This window comes from Heloderma suspectum, chromosome 10 (genome assembly GCF_057233095.1).
Source record: "Heloderma suspectum isolate Gila_16-S chromosome 10, 16-S_ref, whole genome shotgun sequence".
NCBI classification, from domain to species: Eukaryota; Metazoa; Chordata; class Lepidosauria; order Squamata; family Helodermatidae; genus Heloderma; species Heloderma suspectum.
The window spans coordinates 27,066,974-27,089,560 of NC_139467.1; the positions used below are offsets into that span (position 1 = coordinate 27,066,974).

The window sequence follows — 22,587 nt, forward strand, 5'->3', positions numbered from 1 at the left end:
AAACTTTTTGTGAACTTGCAAAATTTCCCCGAGAATTGTGTTTTTGCTCGTGCTCGTTGTTGGCATTGCAAAGGGAACACTTTTGCATGATGTGCGAACAAAATTCTTGTACATCCCTAATTGTAATTTCACTGGTAATTTCACCATAATTACACACACACACACACGCTATTGCATGGCTAAAAGTACAAACTGTTCTAGTGACCTGCCATTATATACAGGAAGCTGCCTTCTACCGTGTCATACCATTGGTCTATGTAGCTCGTTATTATCTTCTCTGAGTGGCAACTGCTGTCCAGGATGCTTCCCCAGCCCCACCTAGCAATGCTGCAAATTGAACCCTGGACGTTCTGCATGCAAAGCATGTGTTCCACTGCTAAGCATCCTTTCCCCATATGAATGAGATAAACCTGGCATGAAAACAAGAACTCTCCCTCCAGTCCATGTGGCCACTGAGAAAAATCCTTTTTTTCTTTTTTTAAGTCATTTTGCACTATTCCATCTGATCCAGAGCAACAGCCTTAGAGGAAAGGATATGGGGAAAGAAAAGCCAAAATAACATTAGGGGAAATTCCTCCCTGACCTCAGACTCCACTAGGTTTTGATTGAGATGCCAAATTAAAATGAAATGCAAAATGTCCTCTCCAAAAGAAATCCATCTTCATTTTAAAAACTCTTTTGAGTGGTAACTCTTGCCAGGGCACGGTCTGGAAGCACATGATGAAGCAATCTGGCTGACGCCAAGTTAAGTCTGGGTCTGGTCAGTGATTGGATGGGAGACTGCCACATGGGAAAACCTATATACACCACCTCAAGGTCCTCCTCCATGGAAGAAAGGTGAGGTATAAATCTCATAAGCAAGCAACATAATAATTGTTGCTCCCCTTGTCTAATAGGTGGCAGCTTAAAAGAAGTTTGATACTAACATGCATAAAATCCCCAATTCCATATTAGTGTAATACCATTATCTGCATGTTCAGAGTCCCAAGATGGGATACAAGACGACTGAGACTCTGAAAATGCAGACAATGTGACTTCACCATCAGCTCAGTTTTGTTTTGCTTTTTATCCCCACCCCTCAAACCTGCTTTTTTATAACATCTTGCCTGATGAAGAGATCTGGAGATATTGAAAGCATGCACATTTCTATGTGCATGTGTGTATGTATGTATGTGATTTTTTGGTTGGCGTAACAAAGGTATTATGCTAATATGGATTTTGGAGTTGTATTTATGGTCAAGCTACCTTTGCTTTTTGATATCCATTAGCTCCTTTAGAGTTCTGACTGAATCCTGGAGCAGGTTCACTGCCCCACTGACATTGGCGCTACCAGGCGCCAGTGGATGTGTCTTTGATCTCATTCTAGGGTAATTTAGGGGCCATGGCTGAATGCCCACCTTTGTGGCATCATGTGCCAAGTCTCAACTGCTGCATTCAAACAAACACGGGCCAGCAGATGCCAGGAACTGGATTTCCCTTCTCAGGTAATGTTGATGTCAAAGTAGGGGGAAACCTGTGGTTTTCTATCCAGCACACAGAGAAAGAGGCTACAGTCCCCCTTGCAAGCCCTTCAGAAAGCTTTGTTTTCCACAGGCCACCCAGGAACAAGGTTAAATTCATTGCCAGCAGAAGCAGTTGCCAGCACGAGCATGTCGCCTTCAATAGATCGTAAAGCCATACCAGCAAATTTGGGCTGAAAGCTCTCCAATGCTCAAGAAGACAAATGGTTCATAGAAGCTGGTCTTGTTAAGAGCATTCTAAGGAACTGCAATGGCGCAGTAACTAAAATAAAATAATAGTCCTGCATGGATGTATAAAAGAGGGAAGCTCTTGCCCTCTGGGCTTCTATTATCCGCAAGACAATGGTACGAACCATATTAATCTTGTAGTCTGTAGAGGGAAGATGCGTGCATGCAGCATCTTGAAGTTCCACTAACAGATGTCATTAGCATATGGCTGAAACTGGGGCACAGAAAGAATTGCTTTACAACTAAATCAGCATAGAAATGCATTTGCCGGTGTGAAATTATCAGCCACGGCCTATCGCAAAAAGCTCTGCCTCATTAACTCTTTAAGAGTTAACTGACAATAGCTCAGGCAAAGGCAAAAGTCAACTACAGAAGAACAGCCCTGAGGGAATACAAGATGCCCATGTTAAGAACTTTGTTTACTACATTTATATATCACCTTCCTTCCCAAGCTGTCTGATTTACATTCAAGTTGGGCCAAATATCCCTCCCCACTTTGATGGGACTATTTGTCCCCCATGAAAGGGTGTGTGTGACTTTTCTGGGGTATGAATTTCAAGGGATTGCTGTTGTTGTTTTTACCTTACCTGAGTATGAAGTGGCTGAGGGTTTTTCCTTGTTTCTTTGATCAATTAAAAAAGCCTTGCGGCCATTGGTCCAGTCTGCAAGCATGAGGGCCAGTTTAGGGGTATATGGGGATTTAATTTCTGCTTGCAAAACATGTGAGCATGCCCTGTCGAAGAAGAAGAATGCATCTGCCATTACCTTCCCCATCTCAAACCTCCAGGTATGACTGGAGGCATTGCACCTCAAGAGGAAATGCTCCAGACCAGAGGCCAAACTTAAGCTGCCATATTGGTTCCTCTGGCATAGGGTTCCTGAACATATTTGGGCATATTCAAGCCACAGGGCTTTCTCTATCTCAACACATCAAGTTGTGGATCTAAGTATGTGCTATGACTAGGGATGTTGGAGAAATCTGCAAAGGAACTAAATGAGTTTGAATTTTCATGAATCTGACCTGCGGATTGTGCAGTGGACTGGCTTTTCCCATGTCAAGCGAATCCCACAGACTTGCAGACCATTTTCTAACTATGCTGAATTTTGCGCAAAATTTGTTGTAGAAAAATACACATTTAAAAAAAAAAACCAGCCAAAAATGTGCATTTCCCCCATAGGCTAAAGAGTGAAAATTCCCCTCTTGGGGGGGATTTGTGCATTTTCACACTTGCAAAATTGCATAAATTTAGAAACAAAAAAAAGCAAATTCCTGTGATGGGTAGGGATGTACGAAAGTCACTTACCTGGTCTCGCAGCTTGCTTTGCGGTGGGGGGGGAGGCGCTTCGCTTCTCCCCCCGAAGTTCAGGCCGGGGGGGGAGGCTTCCCGCCTCGCCCGGCCGAAATTCAGGCTGGGGAGAAGCACCCCGTCTCCCCAGCTGCGAACTTCAAAAGAAAAGTAAAAAAACAAAAAAAGCCCCGTGATAGGCTACATAACGATTAACGTAGCCTATCACGGCTAGATCTGCAAAGTCAGCCGTGATAGGCTATGTAAATCGTTACGTAGCCTATCACGGGTGACTTTGAAAAAAAAAAAAAAAGCGCGTACGCAAATGGAGGCCCCCATAGGGAGCCGCCATTCACGTTCCTTATTTGGTCGCTGTAGTCTACGTAAAGATTACGTAGACTACGGCGAAAATAAGGGCAACACTATTTGCGTTGCCCTTATTTTCGCCGTAGTCTACGTAAAGATTTACGTAGACTACAGCGACCAAATAAGGAACGCAAATGGCAGCTCCCTATGGGGGCCGCCATTTGCGTACGCGCTTTTTTTTTTTTTAAAGTCACCCGTGATAGGCTACGTGATGATTTACGTAGCCTATCATGGCTGACTTTGCATATCTAGCCGTGATAGGCTACGTTAATCGTCACGTAGCCTATCACAGGGGTGTTTTTTTAAAACTTTTTATTTCGCGGCCGGGCGAGGCAAGGAGCCTCCTCCCCGGCCTGAATTTCGGCCGGGCGAGGCGGGAAGCCTCCCCCCCCTGGCCTGAACTTCGGGGGGAGAGCAGCGAAGCGCCTCCCCCCCACTGCGAAAAGCTGCGAGACCAGGTAAGTGACTTTCATGCACCCCTATACGTAGCCTATCACAGGGGCGGGGTTTTTTTTTTTACTTTTCTTGTAATGGCGGCGGCGGCAGCTGGTCGAAAGACCGGCTGCCGCCCCCGCCCTGACGAAGACCTGCCGAACCGCCACCGGGACCCGCTGCCGGGAGCGACCTTCATGAAAGGTAAGTCCCATCCCGGGGGGGGGGGGCGGGGGGGCAGAGAATTTCTCCCCGAACAACCTTCGGAGGACCAAATGCGTTGGCACTCGGCCCCCCCAAGTTTCGGGGAGAAATTCTCCCCCATCCCTAGTGACGGGTAGAGGATGCAAACGAAAGGTGCCTGACAATCTGCGAAACACAGACAGAACAGATTTTACACAATCTGTACATCCCTAGTTATGACTGTTAGCAAAAATCACTGACTAACTTCAGCAACATCCCTAATGCAGGGAAAATAGAGCTAAAGCTCAGTCAAAATTACAACTGAATGCAAGCTAAAGATGAGACAGAATCCTACTCCTATGGAGCTGAAGGGGATCATGAAGTTCCTCTGTTTCAAGGCCCTGCACTAAAAGATATACCACCTCACACTGCATTCTAAAAAAGAACACTGCCAACAATTTTGCGAAAAACAACAACACTGTCACACCCAAACCAAATTGTAGAGCTCTAAGCAGAAATCAGGTAGGACTGAGCGAAACCAGTGCGAAGTATATCCAATGATGGAGAGCATATATACTTTTTTAGTAAATATCTGTCCAGGAGCATGGCATGGATCCAAAAGAAAATAAACCTGCAATGCTGGCTGTTCTTAATCCCATTAGGCCAATGAATAATTTGACCCCAAGACTGTAAAGCAAGACCTTGGAATAAAATTGTCCAGGGCAATTCAAAACCAGTACTTCTGCAGATTTCTTTTGAGATTTAAACAGTGCAGTTCAAGCCTAATGGACAGAAAAAACTGCCAATGTCAATTATGCAAACGCTCACATTTTCTCCCCTCTCTCCCCCTGCCACTCCCATAGCATTCAAGCTTCGATCAATTGATCTTTTTGCACATGCATAAGCAGAAGGCAAACTGAATGAGCCCATGGCCCCATCTACATGGGGCATTTACTCTTGTTCTACTGCACCCCCAAGATGATCGTGGCACATGATGCATGCCCCTCTCTGTAGCAAGCATGGTTTTTCATGCTGTAAAATGTGGGCTTTTGCAAACTGCTTTTCTGATGGATTTTCCCATCGTTACTGGTTTCAGTTTCAGAGCTGTATGGGAGTCTGTGTGTGACCTGAATTGCCTTCGATGAGGGCTGGGGGGAGCAATGCTGATGGGCAGAAGGGAAAATGGCATTATAAAAGGCTGGACACAAGGAGAGGAGTGGCCAAAACATGTCTACTCAGAAGTAACTAATTCCCTCAATTGCACTGTACTGAGTACAAGCAGAGAGAGGGGTCAGGAGAACCCCTTTGCCTGCTCTTTTTGAAATGTCTGGACCAGCGAATGCGCCCATAAGTTTAACGTGTTTAGGAGATGATTGCCCCGAAGGGAGCCTTCTTGCTGCAGAGAAAGGGTGGACACAAGGGGGAATGTTGTAAACATGTCAATTTGGAAGTAGGGATGCTAGAGAAATTTGAGACAGACTAAAATGTGCTCAGATTTCTAAGAATATGACCGCGAAATCTGCTCTGGACTCACCTCTTCAGGCGACATGGAGTCTATGGACCTTGGGATCTTTTTTTTCCTTTTCTTTTTTAACTTTCCTAAAATTTACTCACATTTATTCGTTAAAAAATATGCAAGTTTCTGCTGAGACTGGAAAATATATGTGGGGAAAAGTTGAATGGAATGGGGGACAGTACACTAAATGTTTATTAGTAAGGTAAATTGTGCAAATTGTTGTGAGCCCTCTTACAGAATTATTTGCAATTTTTTTGCATAATGAAAAAAAACAGGAATCTGTCTGGAAACTCGACGATGGAAAAAAAGGCACCTGACAATCTGCAAAAGACAGATGGTGCAGGTTTTATACAGTCTGTACACCCTACTTGGAAGTAACCCATTCTCCTCCCTTGCACTTCATTAAGCACATGAGCAAGGAGCATGGCAGGGTTGTTTTAAACCTCTGTTCTTATGAAAGAAGGAAAGTACAAAGGACGGTAATGGCTTTAAAAGCTGTTTACCCCCAAAGGAGCCTTCTTCCTGCTGAGAAACAGTGGAAAGAAGAGGGGATGTAGGCTAAACATGTCTACTCGGAAGTAGGGCTGTACAGACTGTGTAAAACCCACTCTGCCAGTGTTTTGTGGATTGTTAGGCAACTTTTGTTCCGTCATCTGATCAAAGACAGATGAGGATTTTTTTTTCGTAATGTGGAAAAATACGCAAATAATTCCGTAAGAGGTTTCATAAGAATTTACATAATTTTCCTCCGTACGTAACGTTTAGTGTATTGTCCCCCATTCCATTCCACTTTTCCTCAACAGAAACTTGAGTATTTTTAGGGATGTATGAAACACCTACCTGGCTCCGTGCCGGGCAATCTGCGGTGGGGGGGAGGCACTCCGTCCCTCCCCCTGGAATCCTCGGCGGGGGGGGAGGCGATCCGGTCCTCTCCCCCGGAATCCTGCCTGGCTGGCTCCGCAGCCAAGCAGAGGAGCCGCCAGCCAATTCCGGCCGCCCGCAGCCGGACATCCGGCTACTGGACAGCCCTGCAGGGACGCAAATGGCAGCTGTCGTAGCCATCGCCATTTACGTCCCTGTATTGAGCCATGATAGGCCATGTAAATACCTACATAGCCTATCACGGCCTCCGCAAGGACGCAAATGGTGTCCCTGCATTAGCTGTGATAGGCTACGTAAGTATTTACGTAGCCTATCACGGCTATGAAGACGAAGCGAATGGCAGCCGCAGGATGGCTGCCATTTGCAAAGCAGCACAGACAGGAGCAGGTAAGTGCTCCGTTTTGCGCACCTTTTGTGGGTTGGGGGGGCGGGGGCTTCGTTCTGCGACGGATTTCGGCAGGCCAAATGCACTGGCATTTGGCCTCACCAAGATCCATCACGGAATTCTCTGACATCCCCAAGTATTTTCCTATGAATCCATATGCATAAATTTTGGGAAAGTAAAAAAAAAAACATCCGGAAGTCTACGGACTCCTCGCGGCCTGAGGGGGTCACTCCGCAGCGGATTCCGCAAGTCAGATTCCTATAAATCTGAGCTCGTTTTAGTCCATCTTCAATTTCTCCAGCATCCCTACTCAGAAGGAATTCATACTCCTCCGTTGCACTTCATTGAGCACATCAGCGAGGTGCATGTTTTAAACCTCCACTCTTACGAAAGAACAAAGGCACGGAGGACTGTCATGATTTTAACAGCTGTTTGCCCCGCCCCAAGGAGCCTTCTTCCTACTGAGAAGGGGTGGAAGCAAGGGGGGATGTTGGCTAAACATGTCTACTCAGAAGTAACTCATTCTCCTCCCCTGCACTTTATTGCGCTTGCAAGTGAGGAGAGGGGTGGGGAGCAAGTTTCCACTCATTCGGTGCCCTGCACCTATGCAGTTGCTGATGTTCAGTTCTACTCATGGGACTCCACCCACATGACCCTGACCAGTTTCAGGTACATGTTGTTGTTGTTTTCTAATGTATACACCGCTTTACTGGCTAAGTTTGCCCCAAGAGGAGCAAACCCGATTTCATGAAAATCTGGATTGAAACGGAATTGCCCCAGAAAGCGTATCTGTGTAGATGGGGCCCATGTCTCTGTGGAAACAGGTCTGGAACCTCCTGCATACAATGCTCCACTAGCCCAAAGGCAATGCTAAAAGCTGGAGGCTGCTTCAGAGGCTTTGCCTGGAATCCCAAAGCCGCATGTGCAGCCTTGCTGGGAGCACCTGGCTACAAAGGCGAAGCGCAATTCTGGCAGCATGCTTCATTCAGGGTGATATTTCCTTCCTATGGCAACACCTGGAACATGACGCCACAGTGTTCAAGAGCTATAGACTCTGATACAATAACATGAAACCCACTCGGTGCATTCAAACAATCCTATAAACCAGGAAAAGGTACATGTGGTACCTGGCCTTTTTTGCACCCCTTCTGAGTTGCGAGAGGAAGAGGCTTTTTGTTCAAGACAGACAAATCAGGCGTTCCAGGCAAAGGTGAGACAAGAAAGCATATAAATGAAGAACAGGGAAAAGGAACTGGGCAAAGTCACACCAACTCGTCACACCAACTCAGGTGCCTGGTTGTCACTGAAGTGGTAAACAAACTAGGAACAGCGTGAGTGTCCCTTTGGGGGCTTGAGTTCAGTGGGTTCCCACCAGTTCAGGCCCCTAGTTGCCAGCTCATGACTTCCTGCTCTTGCCCGACTCAGCACATGCTGAGTCGGGCAAGCGCGGTGGCTCCCGCTCCTTGCCTGAGCAGAGACGGTAGGATGGGAAGCCTTCCCATCCTGCCACCGAGAGAAACTGCACCCCTCTCTGCTAGTGCTCAGCAGAGAGGGGCGCAGTAGCTCTGGGCGACAGCAGGGGCAGGAAAGTCCATCTCCCATCGCCGCCACCACCCAGAGCAACTGTGTCCCTCTCTGTCGGTACTCAGCAGAGAGGGGTGCAGTTGCACTGGGCGGTGGCAGAGATGGCAGGATGGGAAGCAAGAGGGAAGTTGTTCTTCCCTCTCACTTACCATCCTGCCACTGACAGCAATTGCTCCCCTCTCTGCTGGTGTTCAGCAGGGAGGAGTGCAGTTGCTCTGGGTGGTGGCGGAGATGGCAGACAAGATTTCCCATCCTGCCATCTCTGCTGCCGCCAGTGCAACTGCACCCCTCTCTGCCGACTAGGGGTGGGCGGATAACTCACTGTCCGTCTCGCGATGGTGTCCACAATGGGCGGGGGGGAGACGATCTGTTCCTCCACCCTGGAATCTTCCAGGGCTGCTCCACATCTGGAGGATTTTGCGGAGCCGCACTCCTGCTCTGCGGCGCTGGCAATACGGTAATGACATTTGCCATTACCGTATTCCTTGGGTTAATACAGCCACAAATGGCATAGTGGACACCACTTGTGACTATAAAGCGCTGGTTTTTTTACATAAATAGAGCTGTAAAAGGCTGTGATTAGGGTAAACTCAGGGCTTTACAGCTGCAAGTGGCGTCCAATACACCATTCGCATCTGTGTTAAAAACACAGATGCAAATGGAGTATTGGACGTGACTTGCGGCCGTAAAGCCCTGAGTTTACCCTAATTGCAGCCATTTACAGCTCTATTTATGTAAAAAAAACAGCGCTTTACAGCCACAAGTGGATTCCACTACGCCATTTGTGGCTGTATTAACCCAAGGAATACGGTAATGGCAGATGCCATTACTGTATCACAAATGCCGCGGAGCCATAGTGCCGTCCCGCAGGGAATCCTCCGGACTCGGAGGTAAGTGGAGCTGCTCCGCCGTGGATTCTGGAGGCCGGATTCCAATTAATCCGGTCTCATTGGTGTCCGCGGCGAATTTCGCCAACATCCCTACTGCTGAGCACCGGCAGAGAGGGAGCAGTTGCTCCAGGCAGCAGCAGCAGCAGCGGAAAAGTCCCTCTCCCATCGCTGCCACCACCCAGAGCAACTGTGTCCCTCTGTGCCGGTGCTCAACAGAGAGGGGTGCAGTTGCACTGGGCGGCGGAGGAGACGGCAAGATGGGAAGCAAGAGGGAAGCAGTGCTTCCCTCTCGCTTCCCATCCTGCCGCTGAGAGTAACTCCTGATAGTAACTCCTGATAAAGAGGGGGACACAGTTGCTCATAGCAGCAGCAGCGAACAACTGGGCTGTACTAGGGATGTTGCAATCATTCTAATATTGCATGATTAGGGACGCTCACAAAAGCAAGCACCCCTGTTCAAATGTTTATTTAGGTATTGTATTTCTATACCACCTTTCTAAAACAAGCCAAGACTGTACAAAATGTTCATAAAATAAAAACCATAATCAAACCGAAACATAGTAAAACATTAAAAACAAACTTCAAAACCACTGCTACAATTTGAAAAGCCAAGTTAAGAAGATGGGTCTTGACACCCTTCCTGAACACAGAGAGAGTGTGGACAGGTTGCAACTCCAAAGCTCCAGAGTTTTGGAGCAATATAGGAGAAAGCCTTTTCCCACATGCCCCACATGTGGGCCTCTCCAAGTGAGGGTATCTTCAAGAGGTCCTCTCCTGCTGATCTTAATAAATGAGCAGGTACAAAATTGCCCTAAGCTGTTCAGAGCTTTAAAAGTTTAAAGGAACACCTTGAATCAGTGCCAGAACCAGGTTTTGGGAGGCCTTGGGCAAAATACCTCAATGGGCCCCTTCCCTCAGTGAGTCTACCTTCTCACCACCATTGTCACCAAACTCTATTGCTCCTTATCCTCTTCCTCACTGTTGCTCCCACTTGCTTGCCTGACAGGCAGAGAGCCAATGAGCAAGGAGGCTGCGGCATCTACTGCTCCTCCTTCTCACTACCACTGTTGTCCAGGCCAGAGCAAGAGGCAGGTGAACAAGCAGGTTGCAGTGGTGAAGAGGAGGAGCAACTCCACAGGGGTCTTGTCAGTGTGTCCCTGCCTGGGTGCGGGCCCTGGGCAGGTACCTGACCATGCCTACCCTTGACACTGCCCCTGGCTTGAATGTTGAGAATATTGAGAAACGCTGAGTGCAGTATCAAGGTAAGCAGGGCAAATGGGCTTGTGCTGAACATGATAATGCGAGAACCACCAACATCACCACTGCACTTTCGCCCTGGCCCTCAAAGGCCCAGCAATTTACCTGCAGTGGCATGGAAAGCAGCAAAGATGGATGCTCCCAGTCCCCACTGGGAAAATGTTGTCTGCATACTATCTGCCAAGGGGAAGGCCATCAAAAGGGCTTCACTGACTCTCTCTTTCAGACATACACCTATCTCTTTCTCTCTTTCAACCTAGAAGGATGCAATGGCCCATTGGTAGGACAGCCGATGCCTTGCCAAGAAATCTCTCTGCTTCATTTGCAAAATACTTGCAGCCATGTATTATTAGCTCAAATAGAAACAAAATCCATGTTGTTCTTGAGCATACATTCCACTGGTCTATCCTGGAGAGAAAGAGCAGGACTCAGAGCCAACTCACTTGCTGCATCAGTTTGCTCATTGCCTACCTCGGTTGTTGTAGTTGTGAGCATCCATGAAGGACAATCCCAACCTCTCATCCTCCTGGAGTGTACTCTGGTCCGTAAAGCTCCGATCAATCGCGCTCATCATGTGCGTCTTCTCGTTGCGGTAGTTGATGGTAGCTTTGGCCATGTTGACAGGTTTCCTAGCACAAAGAAGGGAAGCAGGCACACGTTACACTAAGTGGTCCACTCTGGGTGCTTAGGTTTGTGAAAGAGGAAAAAGAAAGAATGGGATTCTTTATATCGGGGTGGGCAACTTGTGGCCCTCCAGATGTTTTGGCCTACAATTTCCATCTGCCCTAGCCAGCAGAGAGGGGTGATGAGAATTGTAGGCCAAAACATCTGGAGGGCCACAAGTTGCCCATTCCTGCTCTATATTTAATAGAAGCATCTTCTATGTTATCACGGACATGCATTTTCAGATTATGAAAATCTGAACAATCTCAACAATATAAATAAATCTGAACAATCTCAACAATATAAATAAATATTTATAATATAAATAAAATAAATAAAATAAAATAAATCTCAACAATATAAATAAAGCTTCACTATCAGTGATGTTTGCACACAACACAATATCCACATATACAATCAAACTGAACTGACTCTGTAGGTTAACATCAACCCATCCAGGTTTATCTGTTCGAGACCTTCAACTTGGAGTCAGCTAAACCTTTCAGCTGCTTCAGGAAATAAATCCTAGGTTGTTTCTTTCATTTATGTTATGCCTTTTTTCCATGGCATTCAAGGAGGCATACACAGAGTTTCCAGGAAGTCACCCATCAAGCACCGACAAGACCTATGCCAGTTCAGCAATGTTGCTGCCTCAAGTGATTTCAGATGACTACACACCAGGATTCAGATACCCAGAGACAGAAACCTGCTTCTAAATCTGGTGCCAAAATTACTTGGCTGGCTTTGGGTACTATGCACCTTCTGTCCCAGGCACCACCACCTTATAAAAGTGAATGGTGCCCACTTCTGTTTGGTCAGTTGTCCCTGTGCACCAAAGTGCAAGCACCTGTCTCATAAAGTTTCATCCTGGTGAGAGGGGCTGGGGTAAAGCCACCCACCTACAAGCCAAGGGAGCGACATTCAGATGCTCTCTCCTGATAATCCACTTGCTGTTCTCCAACCACCCATCTCTTCTTCAGCCTCTCAAAAGTTCCAGAACAGACCTGAAGATTCTAACCTAGCCTTAGCTTCCATTGTGCTGAGAGACTCAGCTGAGTTGGGAAGGAGGAGGGGGACATACAAGCAAGCTTTCTCCTGTGTGCACTCTAGAGATGGTAGAATCTCATGTAGGGCAATGCCACACATTTACATTAATTTCAGGCTGACGAGATTGAAGGAAGAGGCAGTGTGCCTGCCAACGCCTTTGGATGGAGGACAATTAATGGTGAAGGAAGAAAAAATACTTCTCTCTAACCACCATTTTTCACACCATGCACAATTGTATAAACCAAAATGCTTTTCAGTGAAGACAGCTCATAGATTCTGCTCCAAGTGATCAAGTGCTAAGGAATCATGTGATAACAAATAAAGTGATGGACCCTGCCATTAGGAATTTTGGAGAAATCTACAATGGAACCAAAGGACTTTGGATTTGTATGAATCTGACCCACAGATTCCACAGAGGACTGTTTTTTTCCTGTTGGGTGGATTCCGCAGACTTGCAGACCATTTTTCTAACCTTTGGGAATTTTGCGCAAATTTAGTACTAGAAAAATATGCAAAATAATTAAAAGAAAAAAACCTGGCCAAAAATATGCATTTCCCCCATAGGCTATAGTGTTAAAATACACATTTTGGGGGAATGTGCACATTTCCGCATGTGTAAATTTGCGCAAATACACACCTGCGCAAATTTGCATCTACACAAATTCAGAAATTTAAAATAATCTGATTCAGTAGATGGGTGGACGATGGAATGAAAGGTGCCTGATAACCCATGAAACACAGACAGAATGGATTTAACACAATCCGTTCATCCCTACCTGCCACAGATGTACAATTTGGCCCCGTTATTTCAACATAAACATCCTTTAAAAACACAGTCACACTCAGCACCATTAGCTCCCAGCATCATCACCCAAGCAAGGCCCAAATCACAGGATAAATTGATGTCTCAAGAAGAGTGTTAACTGGCTTTGTTTTGGTCGGAGATGGATATATGTACTGAAGTGGACTGCTTCATATTATGTTCTGCTCATGGCTTAACCTGCATTCATGAAGCCTTCACCAATCAAACTTGGCAATGATTGAATAAAGGTAGCACAAGGGCGATGGTCACTTTGGCACACAGCCAAGAACAGGGGCAGGATCAGACTTCAGATAATGCTCAAATATGACCTACACATATTTATATAAATAAAGCCCAAGGCAAGTAGGCCCAGAGTGAAAATCCCAAATCTGGGGACTGATGACATGAGCTCAAATGACCCATCCTGGATTTTATTAGTGTAGGTTATATTTGATAATTATCCTCTGCTAGACACCCTGGAGGAGTTTTTAAGGTAAATGGCTCAGGGTGGTCCAAGATTAATTAAACAATTAAATTCAAAAAGGATATCTATCTATCTATCTATCTATCTATCTATCTATCTATCTATCTATTGCATTTATACCCTGCCTTTCTTCCTCTTGCAAGGAACCCAAGGTGGCTTATCCTCCTCCTCTCCATTTTATCCTCACAACAACAACCCTGTGAGTAGGGATGGACGGATTCCCCACCATCCATTCCAGTGAGGAATTCCCAGGGGGGGGGAGGCAATCCGTTCCTCCCCCCCCTGAATCCTCGCAGAGCGGCTCCACTGCATGAGGATTCCACAGACCCGAAGGCCACCGCTTACCTGCAACCGGAGCCCTTCGCCTCCACGCCAATCGCCATTAAAAAAAAAAATGGCAATCGGCAGGATGTGCCTATTATTATTATTATTAAATTTATTAATCGCCCATCTGGCTGGTCACCCAGCCACTCTGGGCGATGTACAACATACAATAAAAACAGTTTAAAACAATAAAATTCTACAATAAAAACATTTTCTAAAATACCCTAACCCACCCCAAATGCCTGCCTGAACAACTACGTTTTTAATGCACGACAGAAGCTCATTAAAGAGGGGGCATGACGGAGTTCCCTAGGGAGAGAGTTCCACAGAGTGGGGGCCACCACAGAGAAGGCCCTCTCCCTCGTCCCCACCAGTCTAGCTGTCCTGGCTGATGGGACAGAGAGAAGGCCATCTGAGGCTGATCTTGTTAAGCGGCCTGTCTGGTGCTGCTGGAGGTGCTCCTTAAGATAGGCTGGGCTGGAACCATATAGGGTTTTAAAGGTCAAAACCAACACCTTGAATTTGGCCCGGAAAACAACTGGTAACCAGTGCAACTCCTTCAGCACTGGAGTGATGTGATCTCGCCGGCGGCTGCCTTTAATCAGGCGAGCCGCCGCGTTCTGTACCAGCTGCAGTTTCCGAACCGTCTTCAAGGGTAACCCCACGTAGAGCACATTACAGTAGTCTAAACAAGAGGAGACCAGGGCATGTACTACCGATGGGAGCAGATGGTCGGGAAGGAAAGGGCGCAGCTGCCGTATCAGATGGAGTTCATACAGCGCTGTCCGGCTCACAGCTGACACCTGAGCCTCCATGGACAGCTGGGAGTCCAAAATGACCCCCAGGCTGCAGACCTGGTCTTTCAAGGGTAGCTGCACCCCATTCAACACCAGGTCAACATCCCCTAGCCTCCTCTTGTCTCCCACCAAAAGTACCTCGGTCTTGTCAGGGTTCAGCTTCAGCTTATTCCTCCCCATCCAGCCACTCACTGTCTCCAGACATTTGGACAGGGATTCTACGGCCAACCTTGGTGAAGATTTAAACGAGAGGTAGAGCTGCGTGTCATCCGCATATTGGTGACACTGCACCCCAAACCTCCTGATGATAGCCCCCAGTGGCTTCACATAGATGTTAAATAGCATCAGGGAGAGGATGGAACCCTGTGGCACCCCACAAGTGAGTGGCCACAGGTCCGAAACCTCCTCTCCCAGTGCTATCCTCTGGTACCTGCCGGAGAGGAAGGACCGGAAGCACCGCAATACGGTGTCCCCAATGCCCAACCCCTCCAGGCGGTCCAGGAGGATACCGTGGTCAATGGTATCGAAAGCCGCTGAGAGGTTGAGGAGAACAAGGAAGGAGCATTCACCCCTATCCAGAACCCTCCTCATATCATCTACCAAGGTGACCAAGGCCGTTTCTGTCCCATGCCCAGGCCTGAAGCCCGACTGAAATGGGTCTAGATAATCAGTTTCTTCCAAGTGTGCCTTCAACTGCACCGCCACCACCCGCTCAATCACCTTGCCCAAAAATGGCAGATTTGAGACTGGGCGAAAGTTGTTCAAAACTTGAGGATCCAAGGAGGGCTTCTTTAAGAGCGGTCTTATCACTGCCTCTTTGAGGGCTGATGGCATCACTCCCTCCTCAAGGGAGGCGTTCACCACCGCCTTGATCCTCTCACCCAGTCTCTCTCTGCAGCTCATAATGAGCCAAGATGGGCAAGGATCAAGTAAGCAGGTGGTCGGCCGTACCGATGAAAGCACCTTGTCCACTTCATCAGGAGGAAGAAGCTGGAACCGATCCCACAAAACCCATTTGCCACAGGCCGCCTCTTGCTCACTAACTGTATCCACAGCGTGCAGAGTAACACTCCTAATCTGATCAATTTTATCTGCAAAGTGCCTTGCCAAGGCCTCACAGGAGGCCTTAGAATGCTCCAGTGGTTCTGGAGCCACAGGACCGACCAGGCTCCGGACCACTTGGAACAGCCTCCTGGGACAGCACTCTGCAGACGCAATGGAGGCAGCATAATATTCCTTTTTTGCTGCCTTGACCACCATGTGATAGGCTGAAGATACAGCTCTAGCCCGTGTCTGATCGTCTTTGGAGCGAGACTTCCGCCACCGGCGCTCTAGCCGTCTCACCTCCTGTTTCAGAGCTCGTAACCGCAGATTGAACCATGGTGCAGTCCGAGCCCTGTTCAGGGGGAGAGGGCGTTTCGGAGCCACCTGATCTAATGCCCCAGTGATTGTGGCATTCCAGCCACCCACCAGGGTCTCGACTGAGTGGCCATTGGCATGCCCCAGAGAATCCCCAAGCGCGTTCAGGAATCCATTTGGATCCATAAGACGCCTGGGGCGGACCATTTTAATGGGTCCTCCACCCCTGCGGAGGGGTTGTGGAACTGAGAAGTCCAACCTCACCAGATAGTGATCTGACCATGACAAGGGGGTGGTGGATATACCCCCGACTTCCAGATCACTCCCCGCTTCTCCAGAAACAAACACAAGGTCTAGTGCATGACCGGCTACATGGGTGGGCCCAGTTAGAATATGGTGCAGCTCCCAGGAGGCCATGGTCTCCATGAAGTCCCGAGGTGCTCCTGTGAGGATGGCCTCCGAATGTACGCTGAAGTCCCCCAACACCAGTAAGTTAGGGGACTGTACACGCACATCAGAGACCACCTCAAGCACCTCGGCCAGGGAGTCAGTCATGCAGCGGGGTGGACGGTACACGAGCAGAATCCCCAGACTGCCCTTCGGGTCCAACCTCCAGTACATGCACTCAGGAACCTTGGTCTCCCGGAGAGGGGGTCTGGTGAAGACCAAGGACTCTCGGTAGATAACAGCCACTCCCCCTCCCCGATCCCCAGCCCTCGGCTGCTGTGCATACGAAAATCCAGCTGGACACATGGCTGCAAGGGTTGGAGCAGCAGCCTCGGCCAGCCAGGTCTCCGTAATACATGCCAGGTCTGCACCCTCATCCAGGATCATGTCATGGATGAGGGAGGTTTTCTGGGTAACAGACCTGGCATTGCAGAGCAGCAAACGAAGGCCAGAAGATGGGGTCACGCCTCCCCCAGCCATCCTTTGGCTCTGGACAGGCCCGGAGCAGGGGACAGATACTACACATCTCTCCCTTGTTCCCCTTACCTGGCATGGCCTGCCCCTAGCGCTCCGCCAGCGCCTGCTGCCCAGCCTCTGTATCTTCTGGCCCCCAACACTCCCCCCACTGCCTCCATCAGGTGGACACATGCCCCCTCACTCCCGCCTATCAGGCAGGCTACCCACCCCTAAAACCACAACAAAATCCCCCAGGAAAAACAAAACACACACACACAAAACAATTAAAAATCCCCTTAAAAATAATGCCAGGCCGGAGTCCACAGGGAAGGCCAGGTGGTGGTGGTGGTGGTGGCAGCGGCGGCGGCAGCCACCGCCGCAGGCCCAGCAGCAGCAGGCGCGCCTCTTCCCTGGTGGTGGTGGTGGCCTCTCCTGCAGGCCCTGGCTCTCCCAGGCCACCTCAGCCAGCCAGCTTAGAGCCAGGGCCTGAAGGAGAGGCCACCACCACCGGGGAAGAGGCGGGCCTGCTGCTGCTGGGCCTGCTGTTGCTGGGCCTGCTGCTGCTGCTGCCGCCGCTGCCACCACCACCAGGCCTTCCCTGGAGACTTCTGCCTGGCAGACCGCCAGTCCCTGCAGGACCAGGCCCCCAGGTACCGAGCCAGCTGTGCTGCTCCACCTGCCCTCCCTGGAGGGGCTACATAAGCTGGCTGGCTGAGGTGGCCTGGGAGAGCCAGGGCCTGCAGGAGAAGCCGCCGCCGCCGCTGCCACCACCACCACCACCGGGGAAGAGGTGGGCCTGCTGCCGCCGCCGCCGCTGCTGCTGCCACCGCCGCTGCCACCACCACCACCAGGCTTTCCCTGGAGACTTCTGCTTGGCAGACTGCCAGTCCCTGCAGGACCAGGCCCCCAGATACCGAGCCAGCTGTGCTGCTCCACCTGCCCTCCCTGGAGGGGCTACATAAGCCTATGGACACATAGACTTATACACAAGATTCATGGCTCTATTTTGCGTATAAGTCTATGGGGACATCTTGTGGATCGCCTCTTTTTAAAAAAACAAATGGCGATTGGCACAGAGGTAGCTATGCTGTCCCATGCAGAATCCTCCAGGAGAGGAGGTAAGTGGGGCTGATCCACCGCGGATTCTTTGGAATCCAGCCTCATTTGAATCTGTGGCAGATTTCTCTAAGTTCCCTACCTGTGAAGTAGGCTGGGTTGAGAGTCTGTGACTGGCCCAAAGTCACTCAGTGAGCTTCCATGGCCAAGTGGGGACTTGAACCCAGATCTCCCAGCTCCCAGTCCAACACTCTAGCCACTACACCACACTGGCTCTTATACTATATATATTTCTGTAGGGGAAGGGGGGAAATGGCTTCCCCCATGAGCCAATGGGAGGTGGGAGCACCCATCTGCCCCCAGTAATTCCCCATGAACAGTAAGTCATTGCATAGTGTCATTCCCAAGGACATTCTAGCCCCAGCTGCAAAACAGTCAGCAGCCAGGCTGAGACACGGAGCAGCAGCTTCGATTATTTAAGAATGAAAGGGGAGCAGGGGGGGAGAAACCACCTTGGCTATGTCATATTGGTAAAAATGGTAAGACCACCTGCCCCTGCAAGAGAGTCTTAAAATGTTGCTTAACTCCAGGATATCACCTCCCTTTTGTGGCGATGAATAATCACAGGAAAATGTGTGGGGATATGTCGTACATCTTGAGGTTGAGTTGGGGAGAGATGACATCTCATCCAGCAAGCACTAAGCCTTTAGTGTAAATTGCATGAAATTTTATTTAACTAATATTTCATATAACTTCTATTTCAGTCCTGGCTTCTTTGCATAATACCCGGCCCCTGACCTCCCACTACCACTGCAAAAAAACAAAAAAACAAACCCAGCTACCAGCCTGATTTAGGGAATGCGGAACAGATTCAAATGCATTTAGATTTCTATGATTCTGAGCTGTGGATTCTGCAGATTATGGAGGTGTTGTTGTTGTTTGTTTGTTTGTTTGACTTGGGGGGATTTGCACCAATGTGCATTAGTGCAAGTGTGCATTAGTGTTAGTGTGCATTAGTGCAAGTGTGAGTTAGCACACATGTGCATTTGCAAACGGGAGCAAAATTCTCACACATCCCTTTAATCCGATTTCATCAATTAGCGGATGACGGAAAGAAGGACACCTGGCAATCCACAAAACACGGACAGAATGGATTTAGCAAAATCTGATAGGGATGGACGAAAGGGACTTACCTGGTCCCGCAGCTTGCTTTGCGGTGGGGGGGAGGCGCTTCAGTTCTCCCCCGGAAGTTCAGGCGAGGGGGGGAGGCACCCTGCCTCGCCGAAAGTCAGGCCGGGGGGGAGGCGCCCCATCCCTCGCCGCCAAAATTCAGGCCGGGGAGGAGCGCCCCGTCTACCCGGCCGTGAAAAAAAAAAGTAAAGTAAAAACACACACACACACACACCCGTGATAGGCTATGTGACAATTTACGTAGCCTATCCCGGCTGACTTTGGAAATCTAGCCATGATAGGCTACGTAAATCGTTACGTAGCCTATCACGGGTGTGTTGTTTTTGTTTTTTACTTTCCTTTTTTATTTTGCAATGGCGGCGGCGGCAGCCAGTCAGAAGACCGGCCACAGCCCCCGCCCCCACCGAACCGCTGCTGAACTGCCACCAGGACCTGCCGCCAAGAGGGACATTCGCACAAGGTAAGTCCCATCCTGGGGGGGGGCGGGGGGCCGGCAGAGAATTTCACCACCAATTTCGGGGGCCTCCCAGAGATTCATGGAGAAATTCTCCGCCATCCCTAAAATCTGAACACTCCTAGTCTACTTCTTCCAGGAAGACAGTATGTAGACCAGGAGTGCAGATCCTCTGGCCTGTGGACCTAATCCAGCCCATGGAGGCTTGTGACACTTCTGAGGACCCCACCCCCTCAGCTCTTCAACAGGGGCTGGGAGGAGGCAGGGAGAACAATCCCCACTTTTATCACAGATCAGAGATAACAGAAGGGATTCCCCTGCACTCCCCTTCCCAGTTGGGCAGGAGAGCAGTGCAGAGGTGATTCCCCAGGGAGGTTGGGGAGAGGAATTTATGCTGTTATCTCGAATCCTGGATCAGTTATCACAGCAGAGATTCCCTAGCACTACTGATTCACTGCATCTGGACTGTCCTAGTCATGGAAGCCCTGCATGCCATGAAGCCAAGTTGGCCTGATGGAGAAGTGAAAGGGCCTCTGGCAGCTCGGAGAAGGGATGGGGCAGGGAAGACCAGGTGAAGGGGACTCAGCTGGCTCTTCCTTTCTCTGACTGAGAAAGAATGACTGCAGCGAACCCTGGTCCCTGGTCCAAGTGGCAGGGAGCAAATGATGTTAAGTGAGCATGCCCATATCCCCTGGCATCGTATGGCCTGCAGAGGACTGGAGTGGGTGATGTAGGTGGTCCTACATCTTGGTTTTGCACCCCTGATGCGGAACTAGTCAATATTTTTGCGATCACATGCTGTTTGGCTCTCAGGGTGCATTCTTGCTATCACAGAATTTTGGCTTTCACCTTGACATCTTTAGTCTGAAATACTGTGTGAGCAGAACTGGAACTATTCCCCCCCCCCCGGCCTATTATTGTTGGGAGCAGCAAAATACACATTCTATAAAGTTTAGGGATGTTGCAACCGCCTGAGAAGGGGGAAGTGGTGGAGTCCAATGGACTCCCCCCCCCCAGACTCCCATTTGTGGACTGTGCAGCACTTACCGGACCGTTTGCCGAGTATCGTGCGGTCTGTGAAGAGGAGTTGGCAGCCTGCTCCTTCCTTGCGCTGCCATTGTTACACAAAATGGTGTCTCGGGTCTTTCCAGAAAACTAATTTTGTGTAGATTGTGGCCGTAAAGGGGCCATCTACACAACATTACAGGCTCATGCGATGCTATAGGTGGGCGCAGGAAGTGACTTGGCAAGCAACCAGCATCCCCAGACTGAGGTGAGTCCGTCCATCTCTAATAGAGTTATCTCTGTGATAATAAGTAGCTGAAGAACTCTGCCTACACTTAAAATCATACTTAAAATGTTCAGTCATATCATTCACAAATAAGTGCAGCAGCATCAAGCTGGGAAATGCTACAGATTCCAATGCAGCCTTCCCCAATGTGCTGCCTTCCAGATGTTTTGGACTACAACACTCATCATCCTTGGCCATTGGCCATGCTGGCTGGGGATGAAGGGAGTTGTAGTCCTTCTGGAGGTGCAAACTGGGTAAACCCTGATCAAAAACAAACTGAAATGAATCCCTCATACAACCCTAGTAATACTCAGGGTAGACCATTTGAAATCACTGGAATTTAAGTTAGTCATGATTTCAGTTCTAAGTATGACTGTGTCTAGATCCAACCTACTGTAAATAAATAAGATAAACCACCTGAGGCTCGTGTGGGGAACCTCTTTCAGCCTGGAAGACCAAGCTGAATTTTGGAGAAACTCTTCGGGTCTGCATTCCAGTGGTGGGCAGGGCCAAAGGCAAACAGGGAGAGGCCAAAAATACCAGCATAGTGTAGCTTACAGCTCTTACTGCCAGCTCTTACTAAATGCCTTAGTAGAGGTATTTCAACCTTTTCAAATGGAGAAGGGTTGTCCAAAAGCTGGAAAACCACTGAACAAGTGGTTGGGGAAAGGGGGTGGAGCCAGGGGAAGGTGGTATGGCCACTTAAGGAACCCCAGAGAGCCAGACTAGGATGCCAGGAGGGCCAGATTTGGCCCTCAAGCCCAAGATTCACTACCCCTGAGCTTTGCAACCATTTTAGCTTGGGAGGCGAGTCGTTGTTTACAAAGCCTCTGGTCCGCATGTTTCAAAATCTCCTTCCTAAAACTGGGACATATTTTTAAACCAGCTAAATCATTATGTAGGACAGAGATTCCCAAATGGTTTTGGTGATTGTTCTACTTTTTAAATACAGAGATATTTCACTTTATTAATCCTTTTACTACACATCAACAATTTAAAGTAATAACAGCAACAAAATGAATCGCACAAACATGTAAATAACCCATTTCAAAATTTTGTATAATTTAATCTAAACTATACTTAATTGGAATTCTCTCGGCACCATGTTATTCATGCTATCAATTTTGGATCAGTCCTTGTGCAATAAGCATCTTTATTATGGATAAAAAATGAGGATCTAATAAGTAAGAAGAGAAGAAAGATTTTGAGGTTTATTAGCAAGTGCTTTATTCATTTCCATGCAAGCTAGAAATGGTTTTGATATTAGAAGGAAAGTGTCAGAATTAACAAGACCCACTGTTCCTTTGATTTGATATGAGAGATTCTCCATGGCAAAGCATTCCCACACTTTGTACAACCATTGATTCACCAACATTTATCAGGCTTCTTTTTTCTTTTCTTTTCTTTGTGCAAGATTTAGAACAAAATCACTGACCTAGACCTTAAACCCAAATTAAGTTCAAATCATAGAACCGATTGGGTGTTGCATTAAAGCAGTCTTCCCCAAATTGGTGCCTTCCAGATGTGTTGGATGACAACTCCCAGCATCCCCAGCCAGCAAGCTGTCTGGGGAATGCTGGCAGTTGTAGTCCAACACATCTGGATAGCCGTAGCCTTGAGGAGGGTGGGTTAAAGCCAACAACAGTTAATTTATTTCCCCAGTGGATTTTGGAATGTGAACTGTTTT

General features: G+C 48.5%; 1 protein-coding gene across 1 annotated transcript in view; it reads right to left on the bottom strand.

Annotated features, from left to right (window-relative positions):
* PTPRU (protein tyrosine phosphatase receptor type U) overlaps nt 1-22,587 on the bottom strand; it is a 622,411-nt gene that overhangs the window by 123,165 nt on the left and 476,659 nt on the right. Inside the window, exon 15 of the mRNA XM_084815602.1 lies at nt 11,001-11,158. Within this exon, the coding sequence (XP_084671728.1) occupies nt 11,001-11,158 (158 nt within the window). The remainder of the gene's footprint in view (nt 1-11,000; nt 11,159-22,587) is intronic.